The sequence below is a fragment of the Antechinus flavipes genome, chromosome 4 (assembly GCF_016432865.1).
Source record: "Antechinus flavipes isolate AdamAnt ecotype Samford, QLD, Australia chromosome 4, AdamAnt_v2, whole genome shotgun sequence".
Classification (NCBI taxonomy): Eukaryota; Metazoa; Chordata; class Mammalia; order Dasyuromorphia; family Dasyuridae; genus Antechinus; species Antechinus flavipes.
In genome coordinates this window covers 166,643,096-166,660,342 of record NC_067401.1, presented here as the reverse complement: position 1 = coordinate 166,660,342, position 17,247 = coordinate 166,643,096, and the positions used below count along the sequence as shown (strand labels likewise).

At 34.4% G+C, this 17,247-nt stretch overlaps 1 protein-coding gene across 3 annotated transcripts in view; it reads left to right on the top strand.

The window, feature by feature from the left end:
- The window catches only part of RPTOR (regulatory associated protein of MTOR complex 1), a 551,396-nt gene that overhangs the window by 312,901 nt on the left and 221,248 nt on the right, over positions 1-17,247 (top strand). For all 3 annotated transcript variants that reach the window (XM_051995401.1, XM_051995400.1, XM_051995399.1), the window contains exon 10: positions 16,907-16,982. In XM_051995401.1, coding sequence (XP_051851361.1) covers positions 16,907-16,982 — 76 coding nt within the window. The remainder of the gene's footprint in view (positions 1-16,906; positions 16,983-17,247) is intronic.

The following is a 17,247-nucleotide window of genomic DNA, read 5'->3' as shown; positions in this document are numbered from 1 at the left end:
CTCCAATCCTGGCTCAGTACAAGAGCAGATCAGGGGGGCAGTTTCCAGTCTCAGCTCAGAAGACAAACTCTAGAAAACTAGGCTGTTTCCTACACAGAGCAGGCAAAGCTACCTCCTACAAACACAAGAGGGCACTGTGCAAAAATTCAAAGTTCACAGCTGTTCAGGAAGCTTGCGACAGTGCTCCCTGTACCCCAGGAGCAGAGCTCAATCATCAAAGTAGGGGTTGGGGTGGGGGGGAGGAAATGAAAAGAAAAAGGAAAGAAAATGAACAAGAAACAGAAAAGAAGCTTGACCATGGAAAGCTACTATGGTGACAAAGCAAACCAAAACCCAAATTCAGATGAGGGTACAATATCCACAAAGGAAATCTCAAAGAGTGGTATGAATTGTTCTTCAGTATAAAGAGGCTTCTTGAAAGATTTTCAAACACAAATAAGAAAGGTAGAAGAAAAAAATGAGAAAGGAAATAAGAGGTAGGCATGAAAGAGTCAGCAGCCTGGAAAAGGAAAGAAAAAAGTTGTCTGAAGAAAACAACTCCTTAAACAGTAGAATTAACCATATGGGAAAAGATAAGCAAAAGCTAACAGAAAAAAATTACACATTAAAAACTACAACAAGGTAAATGGAAGCCAATGACTTCGTAGGACAGCAATAATCAGTCAAATAAACTAAAAAGAATGAAAATATGGAAGAAAATGTGAAATACCTCATTGGAAAAATAGCCAACCTGGAAAATAGATCTAGAGAAGACAGTTTTAAAATTATTGGCCTATTCGAAGGGCATGACCAAAAAAAGATCCTGGTTAGTATTCTATAAGAGATTCTATAAGGAAAATTGTTCCAATATTCTAGAAACAGAGAGGGGAAATACTGATTGAAAGAATCCATCAATCACCTTCGGAAAGAGATCCCACAAGAAAAAGCCCAAGGAACATTGTTGCAAAACTCTAAATTTTCAATCTCAAGGAAAAAAATACTGCATGCTGCCAGACAAAAACAATTCATATATCAAGGAACAACAGCCAGGATTACTTAGGCTATGGCAGCTTCTACAATAAAGAATCGGAGGACCTAGAATGCCATATTCTAGAAGGCAAAGGACCTAGCATTACAACCAAGAATTAACTACCCAGCAAGATTCAATATTATCTTTAAGGGGAGGTTATGGATCTTCAGTGAAGTCAGAGACTTTCAATCATTTCTATTGAAAAAATCAGAACTAAACAGAAAACTTAATCTATAAACACAGGGCTCAAGAGAAGCATAGAAAGGTAAAAGGCTGGGTGTGGGAGGATGTGGGTATGTGGGTGTGTGGGTGTGTATGTGGGTGTGTATAATTGAAAGGTTAAACTGCATCCCTTGATGGGAAAACTATAAGTGTAATTCTTGAGAACTGTATCTGTCACTGGGACAGAAAGAGGGTGGCATCACATAGATGAAAGTATGTTTGTGAATGGACTCTGATGTGAAAATATCAAAGAAAAAATCATTAAAGTGTAGAAAAAGTCTGTATTGGGAAAAGAGGAAAAGAGAGGTGTAATGGGACAATTAGTTCACATAAAGAGGTACAGAAGACTTATAATCCAGGGAAAGAAGGAAGGGAGATGAGCACTCTCTGAAACTTGATCTCATCAGTTTTGGCTCTAAGAGGGAATAACTTAATCATTCAGTTGGGTATAGAAATTTATCCAACCCTATAAAGAAATAGGAGGAGAAAGAGGAAAAGGAATGTGTTCCATATACTTGACAACAGAATTTCTACTGATTTTTTTTTTTTTTTTGGTTGTTGTTTGGCTCTTTTAATAATTTTCATTTTGGATACTTTGAACTTAAAATACCAATTCATTTGAAAAAGCAAATGTGAATGTTGTAAAAAATTACCCAGGTATGCATTCTGTCAATAAAAAGTTATAATTATTAAAAAAAAAGAAAGAAAGAAAGAAAGAAAGAAAGAAAGAAAAAGCAAATGTGTATATGAAAATGAATCTCTATTACAAATAGCTTGCTTTTTTTAAAGCATACAATTCAACTAGTTGATTTTAAAGCTGGCCAGCTTGTTTGTTTCTCTCTGGATTTCCTTTTATGTTCATCTTTTTGTTACATGTTTCAAGGATCCTCTTTTTTTTTTTTTTTTTTAACATGTCCGTCTCCATTCTTCTGCTGTATATTTTCACCTCCTCCTCAAGTTTTTTTTTTTTTTTTAATAGATAGAAAGTAAAATCTTCCTTGTGGCAGGCAAGCATAGTCAACCAAACAAAATTCATTTTGGTTATATTGTTGTTTGTTCTTTGTTTTCTAAGAGGACCAGTGACAGCATGATTGATGGCTAGACCTGTATATTTATTGGATTTAAGTAAGGCAAAGTTTCACAGAGTTGTCAACCTCACCATTTCTTCCTGTGTCATCAAAGTGCAGTGGCAAGACAAAAGCCAAGATGCCTGGTGATGACATAGGCATCTTTGAGCTAAGAGGTCCACAGCACCTAGTTCAGCCACTTTTATGGACATTGGAACAAATTGTTCTCATCTGTCTATTCTGTCAGGGAAAATCTTCACATCCCCCAACTCATCAATGGTTTTGAGGGCTATTGATTATCTTCAACCTGTTGAAGCCCATATACCCAAATCATTTACCAAGGTGTGGCCGCTGTGCCTGTTTTAGCTTATTGGAGCCATAAGTGAAAGTTAGATGGATCAGTTGGACACCAGAGGTGGATGAGCAGTCTTAAAAAGAGGTCAGCAAGTCCTCATACCAGAAGTGCTACTCTTCTTATACATTTTGTGCACCCTGAGTAACCATCATCTTCCTTTTCAGGAGTGTGTAGTTTGTTTGTTTGCTTGTTTGTTTTTGTTCTCTGCAGTCTTGATTAGTCATTGCAGTGATCAGAGAGCTTAATTACTTTCTACTATTTTTTAATATTCCCTCTACTCAAATAATACTTAAATCTAAACAGTCCAAATTTTGAAGTTTCCCAAGAAACTCAAAATAAAAATCATAATAAGTAAATTAGAGTTAATATGTTAAAGTTCAATTGATTTTATTCCTTGGGCCATGGAATTTAATAGGATGATAGTATGAAACATTTAGTTGTCAGCAAGCACCAGTGCCAGGAACTGTACAAATAAATACCAGGGATAGAAATCAAGGGAAAAGAAATATAGTTTCTGTCCTTAAGGAGATTACATTCTAATGGGATAAAACAGCATATAAAAGGAATGAAATAGGTGGGAAAGGAGGGGAGAAAGAAACTACTTAGGGACCTCAGGACTATGAAGAATGACTAGTCTAGTCAATTCCTCACAATGGGAATCTGGGGAGGTACTCACCATTCAGAAAAGGGGACCCTTAAAAATGAGAAAGGGAAGGGAGTTGAAACATGTTAGCAAGTCCATGGAATGAAAGTTGTAGGAGAAAAATGAACAAGATGTAACAAAAATTGAGGCTAAAAACATAAAGTAAAATATGTTCAGGCTTTGCTCAGGGGAAAAAAGAGAGAAAAAATAAATGATGAAGTACAAGTCCATTTCCTGGTTAATTTTTGATGAAAAATCATGGGGGAGTCATTCCCTTTCACTTTCAATTTCTGCAGGTCCTAAAATCCTTGCATTTCTTCGAGGTAATAGCCTGTACTTTCTATTCCCATTGAGGGTGCCTTGGATTGATTGATCAGTGCAGATGGAAGTTCTGCATATGCTTGGATTGTTTTCCTTCTAGACTTCTTCCTTGGGCATTTGCCATCCTAGTGCCTGTTTCCTGAAAACCAAAGCTCTTGCCTGCTTGGCATATTTTTCGGTCCTATGAGTCATCACAGTTGCAAGCAGCTTAGAAAGTCACATTGTTCCAAGCTGTTGAGGGAAGGAATATGTATAGAATTTCAGATCCTCTGGTCACATCTAGTCACTCCTCCTCTCCCATCCCGCCTCTCTCCTCCCTCCCAAATCTTATTTTGAAAACAAGTAACCATGCTGCTCTCCTTTCCTGGGGAGTACAGTGTGGTTGTATCATAGCAATGTGTAGGAAGTGCTAATCCAGACACCTTCTAACCTCCTTCTTAACTTCTGCTGTTGCCTCAGGTGCCAAAACACACAGCACTGGTTTCTTAAACCCAGTTTAATGTCCCCTAAACTTTTGCAGTGTATCATTTCCCTTTCTTTTTCTGAAGCTCAGAATTCCATATGCAGACCACAAATTAAATTTTGGAATTTATTCTGAGACATTTAGTCTCATATGATATTTAGTTTCTCATATGATAAGAAAATCTTTTAATTGTATATGCAGATATTCTGTTATTAGAGACCTTGCAGCTAGGTACTTCTGCCATGTTACTAAATAGCCCAAAGCTAGACTGGACTGTGATGATAATTTGGTTCAGAAATAGTCATAACTATAAATTAAGCACAGATCAGCATTGAAGCTGGAAGGGACCATCTAGTCTGCTTCTCCCCCACTCCCATAAACACCTTCTATTTTGTTACTAAAGAACCTACAAACAGGAGAATTTAAGTAATTTAAAGCAATACAACTCAGGAGAACTTGGGTTCTAATTCCAATAGTTCTTTTTCTACTGTACTTTGCTGCCTTACTAAAGGAAGGAAACTAAGGCCATGACAGTTGAAATTACTTATTTGTAATTAAAAGTAGAACCCAGATCCCTTGGTTCCTCATTTAGATTTCTTTCACTTCTGTTACATTGCCTCACATGTTTTTCTTGTGTTTTTCTTGCTTTGAATGTTAAGTGTAGGGAATTACTGTAAACAGTAGACTTGCTTATTAATGTATTCTTTTCCCTGTCTTTTTAAAATTCAGTGTCATTATTTAGATACTCATTTTTTCCTTCTCCTTCTCTCTATTAAGAAAGCCAGGGGGGAAAAATTTTTTGTTACAGATATGTAAAATCAGTGCTTTGGTGGTGTAGTGATGAAATAGTCCAGCTAGTCTGAAGAATAATTTGGAAGTATGACCAAAGGGCTATTAAACTGTTACTGGTTCTGTATTTCAAGGAAATCTTAAAGGAAGGAAAAGGACCCACGTGTGCAAAAATGTTTGTAGGAGCTCTTTTTTTGTGTGATGGCAAATAATTGGAAAATGAGTAGATGCCCATCAATTGGGAAATGGCTGAATAAGTGGTATATGAAAGAAATAGAATATTATTGGCTTATAAAAAAGATGAGCAAACTAATTTTAGAAAGTACTGTAATGATTTACACTGATGTTAAGCAAAACAAGCAGAACGAAGAATACATTCTAAAGATCAACAGCAAGGTTGGGCATTGATCAACTATAAAAGACCTGGTTCTTCTAAGTGGTTCAGTGATCCAAGGCAATCCCAAAAAACTTTGGATGGAAAACACCATTCCCATCTAGTGAGATTTTCTGGAGACTGACTGTAAATAAACCATGCTCTGTTTACTTTTTTTCTTTTTCTTCTTTTTTTCCCCCACTCATCATATTTCCCTTTTGTTCTGATTTTTTTCTCCCAACATGATTCATAAAGAAATGCTTTTTTAAAATGAGTGTACATGTATAACCAGAAAAAATAAAAAACTTTAAAAAACCCAAAAAAACCAAAAGGGTTTAAAAAACACTTTATTTTTCTCCCCAACCTACAACTAAAAAAACCCCCAAAACATAATAAATCTTGTAGTCTACCCCATTCTGTCAGGAGATAGGGAGAATTTTTCATTTTGATTCTTCTGGAATTGTTGTTGGTTACTGTGTTGATTAGAGTTCTTAAGTTTTTCAGCGCCTTTGATCTTTTCACCAATGTCATTTTTTACATAAATTTTCTCCAGGTTCTATTCACTCTGCATCAGTTCATACAAGTTTTGGGGATTTTTCCTTTTCATTATTTCTTAAAATAGTTTTCCAGTCCATTCATATGCTATAATTTATTCATTTGTTCTACAGTTGACAAGTATTCCATTAGTTTTCAGTTCTTTGCCTAGAAAAAAAAGAGCTAAAAATTTATTTTTAAAAACCAAATGAAAAAGCTCAAGAAATTTATGTGAAAGAAAATGAGATCATGAATGAATGAAGTAGAAAGAAAATGAATTAGCTGGGAACAAGTATAAAACCTTACTCATGAAAAAAATTCAATGAAATTTCAAATGATTAAATAGAAACTTAGTATGTTTTTGCTGATTTTTCTTTGTATTCATTTTCTTCCCACTTTATGCTAGGTTTTTTTTAAAAAGCTGGCAAATTATTTCTTTTCTTTTTCCTCTGCCTGTACTCTCAAGCCCCTTTCAAAAAGTAGGAAAACATCATTTTCTTGTTCTTATTCTTCGTAAGTCATTCAGTTCAACTACTGCTTATTCATCACAGTCTGTGTGTATCATTCCAATTGGTTTTCTCTCTGTTGTTTTCTTTTTGTTGTTTTTTGTTTAGTTATTTCAGGTGTCTAACTCTGTGTGACTCCTTTTTTGTTTTTGTTTGCTTATTTTATGAAGTAGTTGGCCATTTTATTTGCTGCTTTCATTTTATAGATGAGGAAACTGAAACAAACAGGTATAAGTGATTTGTCTCAGGTTATACAGTTAGTAAATATCTGAGGCTGTACTTGAACTCAAATCTGCCTGACCCTGGACCCAACTCTCTATCTATTGCACTATCTAATTGCCCCCATGATTTTCTTATTTTGGTTCTTTAATTTTACAAATTGGCCTGAACAAATAAATGTATATGGTCTAAGCCAATGTGGCTAAAGACATGGTCTTTTGAATTCACACAAAATGACTGGGTAACATCAAAGTGAAGGAAACACACACTCTATTGCCATTTCATGTCAGTACATCTAGTGCTACTTTTGTAAGATTTATTGCTGTGGTCACCCTTTAAAAAAAAAGATTTGAATCCTCTGACAATAAGTTTGTTTCATGTTAATATTTCCATTTGTAGGAGATCAATTAAAAAAAAAAATGACAGTGAAAAGGACCGGCCTCAATGTTAGGAGGTCCATAATTCAAGTCCTTTCTCTGGAATATAATGATTAAATGCTTCTGGACTAAATATTTAACTGCTCAGTACACCAGAGGTAAAGAAAATGTCAGGTTGCCCAAGTAAAAGAAGCTATACAGGTTAAATCATAAGTCTAGTGCAAAGGGTAGGAATGGGAGGGAGGGATGGGAAAATAGAGGGAAATATAATTAAATTTAACTTGATGATTTAATTTGATAAGAAGAATTTTTTATTAAAGCTTTTTATTTACAAAACATATGCATGAGTAATTTTTAAACATTGACCTTTGCAAAACCTTCTGTTCCAAATTTTCCTCTCCTTCCTCCCATCCCTCTCCCCTAAATGGCAGATAGGCCCATACATCTTATATATACATATGTTAAATCCAATATATGTATACACATTTATTCAGTTATCTATGATAAAAATTGGATCAAGAAGGGAGAAAAAAACCTGAGAAAGGAAACAAAATGCAAGCAAACAACAATAGAAAGAGTGAGAATGCTGTCTTAGGGTCCACACCCAGTTCCCACAGTCCTCTCTCTGAGTGTATATGACTTTTTTCATTACTAAACAGTTGAAACTAGTTTGAATCATATCATTGTTGAAGAGTCATGTCCATCAGAATTGATAATATAGTCTTGTTGCTCTGTATGATGATCTCCTGGTTCTGCTCATTTCACTTAGTATCAGTTCATGTTAAGTCTCTCCAGACCTCTCTGAAATCATCCTGTTGATTGTTTCTTACAGAACAATAATATTCTATAACATTCATATACAATAATTCATTCAGCCATTCTCCAATTGATGGACATCCACTCAGTTTCCAGTTTCTAGCCACTACAAAAAGGGCTGCTACAAACATTTTTGCACATGTGGGTCCCTTTCCCTCCTTAAAGATCTTTTTGGGATACAGACCCAGTAGAAACACTGCTGGAACAAAGGGTAAGCATAGTTTGATAACTTTTTGAGCATAGTTCCAAATTGCTCTCCAGAATGGCTGGATTGTTCACATTTCCACCAACAATGTCCCACTTTTCCCACATCCCCTCCAACATTTATCATTATCTTTTCCTGTCATCTTAGCCAATCTGACAGGTGTGTAGTGGTATTTCAAAGTTGTCTTAATGTGCAATTCTCTGAACAGTCGTGATTTGCAGCACCTTTTCATATGACTACAAACAGTTTCAATTTCTTCATCTGAAAATTGTTCATATCCATTGACCATTTATCAGTTGGAGAATGGCTTGAATTCTTATAAATTTGAGTCAATTCTCTCTATATTTTAGAAATGAGACCTTTATCAGAACCTTTGAATGTAAAAATGTTTTCCCAGTTTATTGCTTCTCTGATAAAAAGAATTTTTCTTCCCATACAGTTTGTTTCTTCTGATAACATTTTATGACCTTCCAGAAATGCAAAAGAAAAAATTGTCAGGCAGTAGCACTCTTTGCCTCAGATGAACTTTGGTGAAATAAACAGCATTGTAATATTATGACTTTTTACAGTAATGACCAATGCAATATTATTTTGGAGGAACATAATTTGACATGAGTTTCTCTTATGTAGTAAACTGCAGCTAAATATTATACTTAGTTCTTTCCTCTATGTGTCAGCTTCTTGCAAAGTTTCACCTTTATAGTTTATAAGATGCTTCCTTCTTGATCCTTTAGTGCCCTCTCTAATTTATATACACCTTTCTCTTCTTCCAGTCCCTGAAATTAACTTTCCCTCCACTTTGGTCAAATTTAAAGGATCTATATTGAATTTAATTACAATAATTGACTTTTCCTACTGCCTCCACCTAAAATAAATATCTCCTTTATCAGTGCTGAATAACCATTTTGCCTAAAGTCAGTGCATTTATTGAACATAAGAGAACTATTTATTGCTGTACTTTGAAGCAGTTTTGATTATGTCCTGATTACCTCTTAATTATATTGGCAGCCCATTGTCCATGGGAAAGTGAATATCAATGGGATTAAGGGTGGAAGAAATGAAACTTATTTCATATTCTGGAGTATTCACAAATGGAGTAGTTTTCTTTTTCATCTTTGTTCATCTTGAATCTTAAAGATCTTCCCTTGCCCTCTCCAGATCTTTTTAATTTCAACTATATTTTGATTGCATTTTAAAATTTAACAAAGATGAAGTTTTTGTGCTTTCTTTTTCTTCCTCTACCATGCAAACACTTTTTTCATATCTCTAAATTAGCATAGAACTTTTAAGCTCTCAGAAGGCTAGTTGGTAAGGACAAAATGCTATTAAAACAAAAAATTAAAATCCAAAGTATAAATCATCACCTCATACAAAGTTAGAGAGAGCATGAGAAAAAATATATATATATTGTCTTTGAAAGTTAACATTTTATGGCCAGTATCCCTAAATATTTTTTTTTTAATCTCATGAAGCAATGTTATATAAATCCAATTTATTTAAATATAAATTGTTATAATTCTTGAGTATATCACATGAAATTCAGAGTCTAAATTGATTCATTTTAAAGTATTAATCCTTTGGGCCTGAGCCAGTTTTATTTAATGGTCTTTACAGAAATGGACATAACAATATGTTGTAATAGAGTGCTTATATTCTAATAGGCAAAGAAGAGACAGGTGAACTTTCTGAACCCCACTATCTTCACTGTCTTCAAGGGACACAGAGGGAATAAAGAAAGACAAACTCAGGACCTAGGTGTGTCTTTGTTCTGTTTTGTTTATTTTAAGAGAGAAATTTTTTAAAAGGGGGGTGGGGAGGGAGGGGAGAATGAATACTCTGGGAAAGAATTGATAATGGAGGAACTTACTCTTCCATAATTTAGATAGTCTAGAGAAAGAGTTTATAGTCATGGGGTTTGGGATTGATAGACTGACCATTTCATTAACTTTACTAAGCCAGGCAAAGAGGGGTTAATTATTCAGATTAGGCACTCTTTTATACCCAAAAAGTTTATGTAGAAATATATTAAATTCAACACAGTGTTATATGAAGGGATATAGGAGATTAAAAGGCCTTAAGAGAGGGCATTATGAGTTGGGAAAGGAATAGTATCAGGCAAAATAAAGTCCATCTAATGAAAGCTAATGATAAAGGAGACATTAAAAATAGAGAAAGAAAGTTTAAGAATCCAATGCTTTGATGAAGTGTGAAAGGGCAAAATGACTTGTTATGTAGATTAATAATGTTAATTCTTATCTTTTCTAAACTTCTTTTTTCTTTATTTGAATGGGGATGGGAAGAAAAGGAGGGAAAAACACAAAACACAGTTATTATTCTCTTGAATGTGAATGGGGTAAACTCAGGGTAGCAAAGTGGATTCAAAAGTAGTTTAACTTCTTTAGAGTGATTCTTCATCTTGTATTTTTTTAATCTATTAATTATGTTTTGTTAATTTTGCATGGAACACTCTTTATTCTGCATTGAGTCCTAATTTTTGACTTAGCATTAAGGCAGTACTGCCATAACCTCCTCACCTTAAAAAAAAAAAATGTAATGAATGGTTCTGGTTTTGTTTCTCTTACTCTTTCCCTCAGGCCAAGATCCACTGCCTTTAGGATCGTTGTTAGCCAACCTAATTCCTTTCTCTTTCTTGTGATTTATCAGGGCTAAGTTTGCTTTAGGGGTGGAGGTTGGAGGAATTGGGAAAGATCAGTCAAACAATAAACATTTATGAAATACGTCCTATTTGCTAGGTACTGTGTTATAAGTACTGGAGATTCACCAAGGATACTAAATGAACACTTCTTTCAAGAAGCTCATGGAATAATGAGGCAAACAATTATACATAGCTATGCAAATCTACACATACATATGTATACATAATCCAAACAATTGTACATTATATACTTATATGTAAAATTGAAAACAATTAACAGAAAGAGGCAATAGAATTAGTGGAATTAAGAGATCTCTTTCCTACTTAAGGGAGCTAAAAATGTTAGGAAAGTAAAATCGACAAACCTTAGCTGGACACCAAAATGGTTCTAGAGAATGAGAAAGAGTGAAGAATCAGTGATTACAGCTAGATTGCAAGTGAGGATGACTAAGAGGACCATATTCCTTCTATAATAAAAGGGAAATTGGGAAGAGAGAAATTTGAGGGAAAGATAATGAGTTCATTTTTGGACATGTTGGATTCAAGATGTCTGCTATATACCAGTCTGAGCTGTCTGAAAGACAATTGGAGATGGGAGTCTGGAGATTAGCAGAAACATTGTGAGAAAGATCATTAGCATAGAGATGAAAATTAAATTCATGGGAGTTTTGAAGTCAGTAAGTAAAATAGTATAGAGGGAGAAGAGAAGGGGGTTCAGGACAGAGGGGTGGAGGATGTCCACTTTTAGGAGATGTAACCAGTGATCTGTGTGAAAATCTAGCAGAAGATGAGGATGAGGAGTGGGGGAAGAAGAAGGAGGGTCCCAAAAGCTTAGTGAGAGTTGGATATCAAGAAAAAGGTGATTAGCAGAGACTGCAGAGGTCAATAAGTATGATAGTTGAAAAAAGACCACTTGTTTTGGCAGCTAATAAATCATTGATAATTTTGGAAAGATCATTTTCAATTGAATGATATGGTTGGCAACCAGAGTTAAGTAGGGGGGAGGAGCCTGAAGTACTCTGAACCAGCAGATTCCTACCTGGCTTACAGTGGCTGAGTCTAGTAGCAGTCAACTATTGCTTAGATCTAAATCCAGGTCAGAATCTTGTAGAGCTTGAGTCTTGAGACAGAAATCAGATTTTGTCCTAAAACAGATGTTAGGACTTCATCTATTTGGAGTAGGTGAGGTGTAGACATTTGGGAGGTCCTCCCATCTCCTTCATTTAAGGAAAGCACCCTAGGAACTCTTCTGATCATATCCCACTATCCTACTGTCCTGGACTTCAACATCTCCAGAAACTCATCATTCTAGCAAATGAAGGCAAGTTTGAAACTCACACCTTCTCAGATCATTCTCCATCCTAACTGTAGTACTTAGTCATGTCCCCAGATTAGTTCACTTCTTACCTCCTCTTCCTCCTTTTCAGCTTCTTTTTATATATTGTCTCCTCCATTAGATTTTGAGCACCTTGAGGGCAGGAAATTTTTTTTCTCCAGTGCTTAGCACAGTACCTGGAATACAGTAGACACTCAATAAAGGTGTGTACCTCTGACTCTGAAAGCTTGTAACTTCTCACTCTGGGCTGTCGCTGAAATTCTGGAACATAACACTCAATCTCCAAAAATATACAGCAGAAGGACCAACTCAGATCTTTCCCCCCAAAGCACATGGTTTTGCCCTCACATAAAGTCTGAAATCAGAAAGTGGACTTTAGAATGAGCAAACAAAAAGATAACCCACTATAAACTTAATTATGGTTACAGGGATACTCAAGATAGAAACCAAAAAAAAGATCATCACTCCAAAACATCTATTCCCAAAGCCTCAAAGACAGATAGAGCTTTGGCACTAACTCAATAGAAATGGGGGAGTGGAGGGAAAGACATAAGAGCTACAGAAGAAAAGAAAAATCATTCTTTTAATTGAAAATAGAATTACCAGTTTGGCAAAGAGGTACAAAACTTTACCCAGGCAACAAACTCCCTGAAAATTTTAGAATTGACTAAATAGAGGCTAGTTACTTCATGAGACTTTAAAAAACTTTAAAGCAAAGTCAAAAGACTGGGGAAGGAAATGTAAAATATAATATAGGAAAAACAATTGATCTGCCCCATGTTCAGGGACAAAACAATTAAGAAATTAAGAATCAATGGTCTACTTGAATGCATTAACCAAAAAAAAAACAAAAAACAAAAAACCTAGATGTCAGTTTTCAAAAATATTTAAAGAAAATTGTTCAAATTCTTTAGAGCCTGGAACAAAGTAGAAATAGAAAGAATATACTGGTCAATTCTTGAAAGAAATGGAAATTTCCAGGAATATTCTAGCCAAAATAAAGAATTTCCAAGTTAAAGAAAAAATATTGAAAGTATCCAGAGCCACAGTCACAGAAGATTCACCAGCCCCTACCATAAAGCAGTGGAGTAATTGGAATACATTATTTCAGAAGACAAAGAACCTAGACTTCAAATTAAAAACGTAACCATCAAAACTGAATATGCTGCTCAGGTAAAATGAACCTTCAATAGAATACATAACTTCTAAGCATTACTAAACTGTGTAGAAACTTTACAGTTCAAATACAGGAGTTAACATTTATATTGTGGACCTTTCACATCTGGCAAAAATTAGGGATTCTTTTATCTGTTTTGGGGAACCATACTTTTTCTTTGTAATTCTGCAGTATTCAGTTTCAATTTTGTGTTCTGTATTGTTCTTTCTGTTTACATGATTATAGTCATATGTTATTTATCTGGATCTGCTTTCTTCACACTGCATCAAATTATTTAAGTCTTCCCATGTCTCTTTGTATTCGTCATATTGAATTGTAAACAGGGTAGATTGAGATTAAAGAGGTAGCTACTGGAGACAGGAAAAGATGAGGATCTGAACTAAGGTGATTAAAGTAGGTGCAGAAAATATAAAGGTATTATAAATGATATTGCAAATGTAAAAACAAAGGCCTTGTGAGTAATCAATGAAAAGGAAAAGTCATTCCTTTAGCACCTATTATGTGCCATACACTATTTTTAAAACACCAGATATAAAAAGAAAGGTATAAGATAATTTTGCCTCAAGGAGTTTACAATCTAATGGAAAGTTAATGCTTTTCAATTGTCTGGTATCACTATTTTTCAGGATAATTTTTAGTGTATTATTGGGGCAGCTAGGTGGTACCATAGTGAATAGAATACTGGGGCTGGAGTCAGGAAGATGTGAATTCAAATATGGCTCTTTCTAGCTGTGTGAACGTGAGCAAATCACTTAATTGATGTTTATTTTGATCCACTGGAGAAGGAAAAGGCAAGTTTCTTTGCCCAGAAAACTCCATGCACAGTATTGACATGCACTCTGCTATGGCCCACAGAGTCACCAAGAGTCAGACTGAATAGCAATAATAACAACATGAGTGTATTGCTTTTCTTTGATTTTAGTTTAACCAAGTGTTAGTAAGCTTTTGTTATTGGAATGGTTAGCTCAGGTCTCTCTATCCACTGAAACACATAGCTGTTTCCTTAGTATAAGGAGTGTGATGGGAAAACCATAGACAGGAACAGGGAGGAAAAAAAGATACCAAATTTTTATATACTAACTTGGATTCTAAAGAAATGACTTGTTTAGAGTTACTTTTTAAAGCTTACTCATTCAAATGTTTGTTTTGCTGCCCTTCAGAGTTGTGATCTTTGGAAGTTTAGATACTTATTCCAATGATGTAAGCATTATTCTGTATATTTTCAAGACTATTCAATTGATTTGAGAACCAATTTACCACCAGAGCAAAAAAGCAGTCTTGTTTTTTTTATCACATATTTTGGAATGTAAAATAATATTGTTCAGCTTGATTATCTTACTTTTTAATCAGCCTTATGTTCAAATAAGTTGTGCCTGTCATATCCACCCCCAAAGAATGACCTAACATAGTTTAAGAGACATCAAGCTATGGACAGATAGTAAAAAAAAAAATCTAGAATTCAAATCTCATATCAAGTACTTACTAGCTTATAATCATGGGTAAGACAAACCTCTCTGACCCATAGTTTTCTCATCTGCAAAATGAGAATAATAATCCTTGTACCTCCTATGTCACAATATTTTGCCAACTTCAGTGCACCCAATAAATGTGATTAGCTTTGTGTATGTATGTGTGGATATTGTTCTTATGCAAACAATTGCCTTCAGTTTTTTAGATTATTTCAAAAAGATTTTTAGCAGTAATTACATCTAGAATGTGTCTAGCCTCTCACAATACAGCCTTTGATAGAACAGTACTACTGATCTAGATTTTTTTTTGGTAATGATTTTTTTCAAACCAGTTCTATAATTTCTATAATCATACTTCATAGTGAATAATTCAGTAAAACAATAACAGTAAATAAATATTTATCTACTATGTTCCATATACTGTTCTAAATGTTAGCTATGAAAGGAAAGGTGTTGGACAGTTTTTGTCTCAAAGAATTTACAATCTTGTGGAGAGTTTTTTCATATTACATCTATATAGTGGTATTCAGGACAAGCTTAGTAAGCATTTTTATATCCAGAAATTAATTTTTTCACTATCAGTATTTTTTATTACTAAATTTGCATTACTAAAGTTATAATGGGGTAGACAGACTAGAAAAGTGAAATGAATAAAATAGGATCATCTATTTAAATGCTCTAAGTTGCTTAAGGAGTAGTATATTCAAACATCTCATCCTATCACCCCAACCCTCATTTTGTAGATGAACAAAACTTAATTAAAGAGGTTTAATTACATAAGTTGCCGACAACCATATAACTAGTGAGTTAAAATGCCAGGAAAGCAGTTACATAGAGGAATGTCAGTTTGATAACCTCAGAAGTTCATTTTGGCCTATCAGTTGAAAGTTTGAGTGAATAGTTTAAGATACAAGATACAGTTGAGTTGTAGGAACGATGTTAAGCAGCCAGATACTAAGCATACATTTTCAACCTGGTTGCAATCTATGATGTGACAGCTGAAAATGTCAAGCCCTGATTCATCTAAATTGTTCCACTTCATTAGTTATTTTCTCTCATAAATTAGACATTTTGTCTTTTCCAGGTCATTTATAAATTACTGCTTTAAAAAACAACAACAATTAAATGTCACCTTATTTACCATTACTTTCCAGAGAAACATAAGCAAGGGCATAACTAAAAATTCAGAGAATTTGGTTCACTATATCTCGAGTTATTTTAAGAATTAATGTTTTTGGAACTGTAGAAATCATCATGTTTTTATGTCTGAGACACAGGATTATTTAGTGAGTTAAATTGAAATGCTGGTCTCAGAGCTGAATTAAGAGATGTGATAATCATTGCAGGCTGACTAGCTGGCTGGTACTTTGTGCTTTATTCAAGAGATCAATGTTCTTAACAGAGTGAAAACTCAGTATTTTTTAAAATGTACTCAACATTTTAGATAGTATATTTGTGTTTTAGGATTTGAGGCGATGGAAGAAGTTGAGTCATGACCTGGTGCTGACTATTAATAAAGCTATGATGAGAAACTAAAGAGTTTAGTCAAGTTGACTTAAAGAGAGGCTAGTGTCATTAAAACAAGAATAAACAGTGCTTCATTTTCTATTTATAAGCAAAAGATGAAATTAAAGCTATGTGACTGATTGGTAGGTGCTACCTATACTTATTACTACTTAGTACTCACTCTGGCACATGGTTAAGTTGTCACATTGCCCTTATGCCACCTGGAACTTGATTGCTTTAACTTCAGACCCCTTAGAGCAATAAAATTCTTACATAGGAATTGTTTTATTTTGCTTTTCTCTAGGGCTAAGAATGATTCTGTCTGCCTTTCAAGTTTAGAAGTAATTAGATAGGAGTCCAGGTGCCTGCAGTAACCATGATATGGTTTTTCTTTAATAATTCATGATATTTCCACATTCACCCGATTATCACACAAATTCATTTTGAGCAAACCAGATTCACTTATGTAAATCTCTATCCTGTTTGGCCAATGATTTAGCTAGATTGCCTCCAGTGGCCTAATTGCCTTAGAAATTGGTAAGATTTCCCCTTTTGAGATTAGTATATCTTTCATATACCACAAAAAACAAGCCAAAATTTAGTAAATAGCTACACTAAGACCTTTGACACTGGTGAACAGCTCTTCATGCATTTCACTGGTTAAAAGGTTCTTTGTCATCATGTTTCTAAATCTGTTGTAGTAGTTTTACTCCTATACCTTTTCTCAAATTATAAAATAATCAAGGAAAGAGAACATTTATGTAGACTATATCAAAGCATCTTTCATTTTGTGGTGGATTTTCTTCCATTATCCAAGGAAAATAAATAATCATCTTTATGTTTTCCTCTTTTTATTTTTCCAGGCAAGCTTGGGACCTAGCAGTTGATATTTGTCTCTCCCAATTGCCAACCATTATAGAGGAAGGAACTGCATTTAGGGTAAGTCCTTATAAGTATAAGCACTAAACACTATTCTCATGTCATATTCCATTCAGTATTTAGCTAGAAATATGTCTTTGTTCTGATTTCCACATAAAAGGTTTCACTGACATGTGAAGAAATTGTATATTTTTGTGTTGGTCACCTTTTTATTCTAGATCTCATATGCAATTCTAGATATTTTTGCTTTTCAGATATATCCAGTGACTTTCTTACAAACTCTTCATTTTAACCTACAATAATTAAAATGTTCTAATTAAGACAA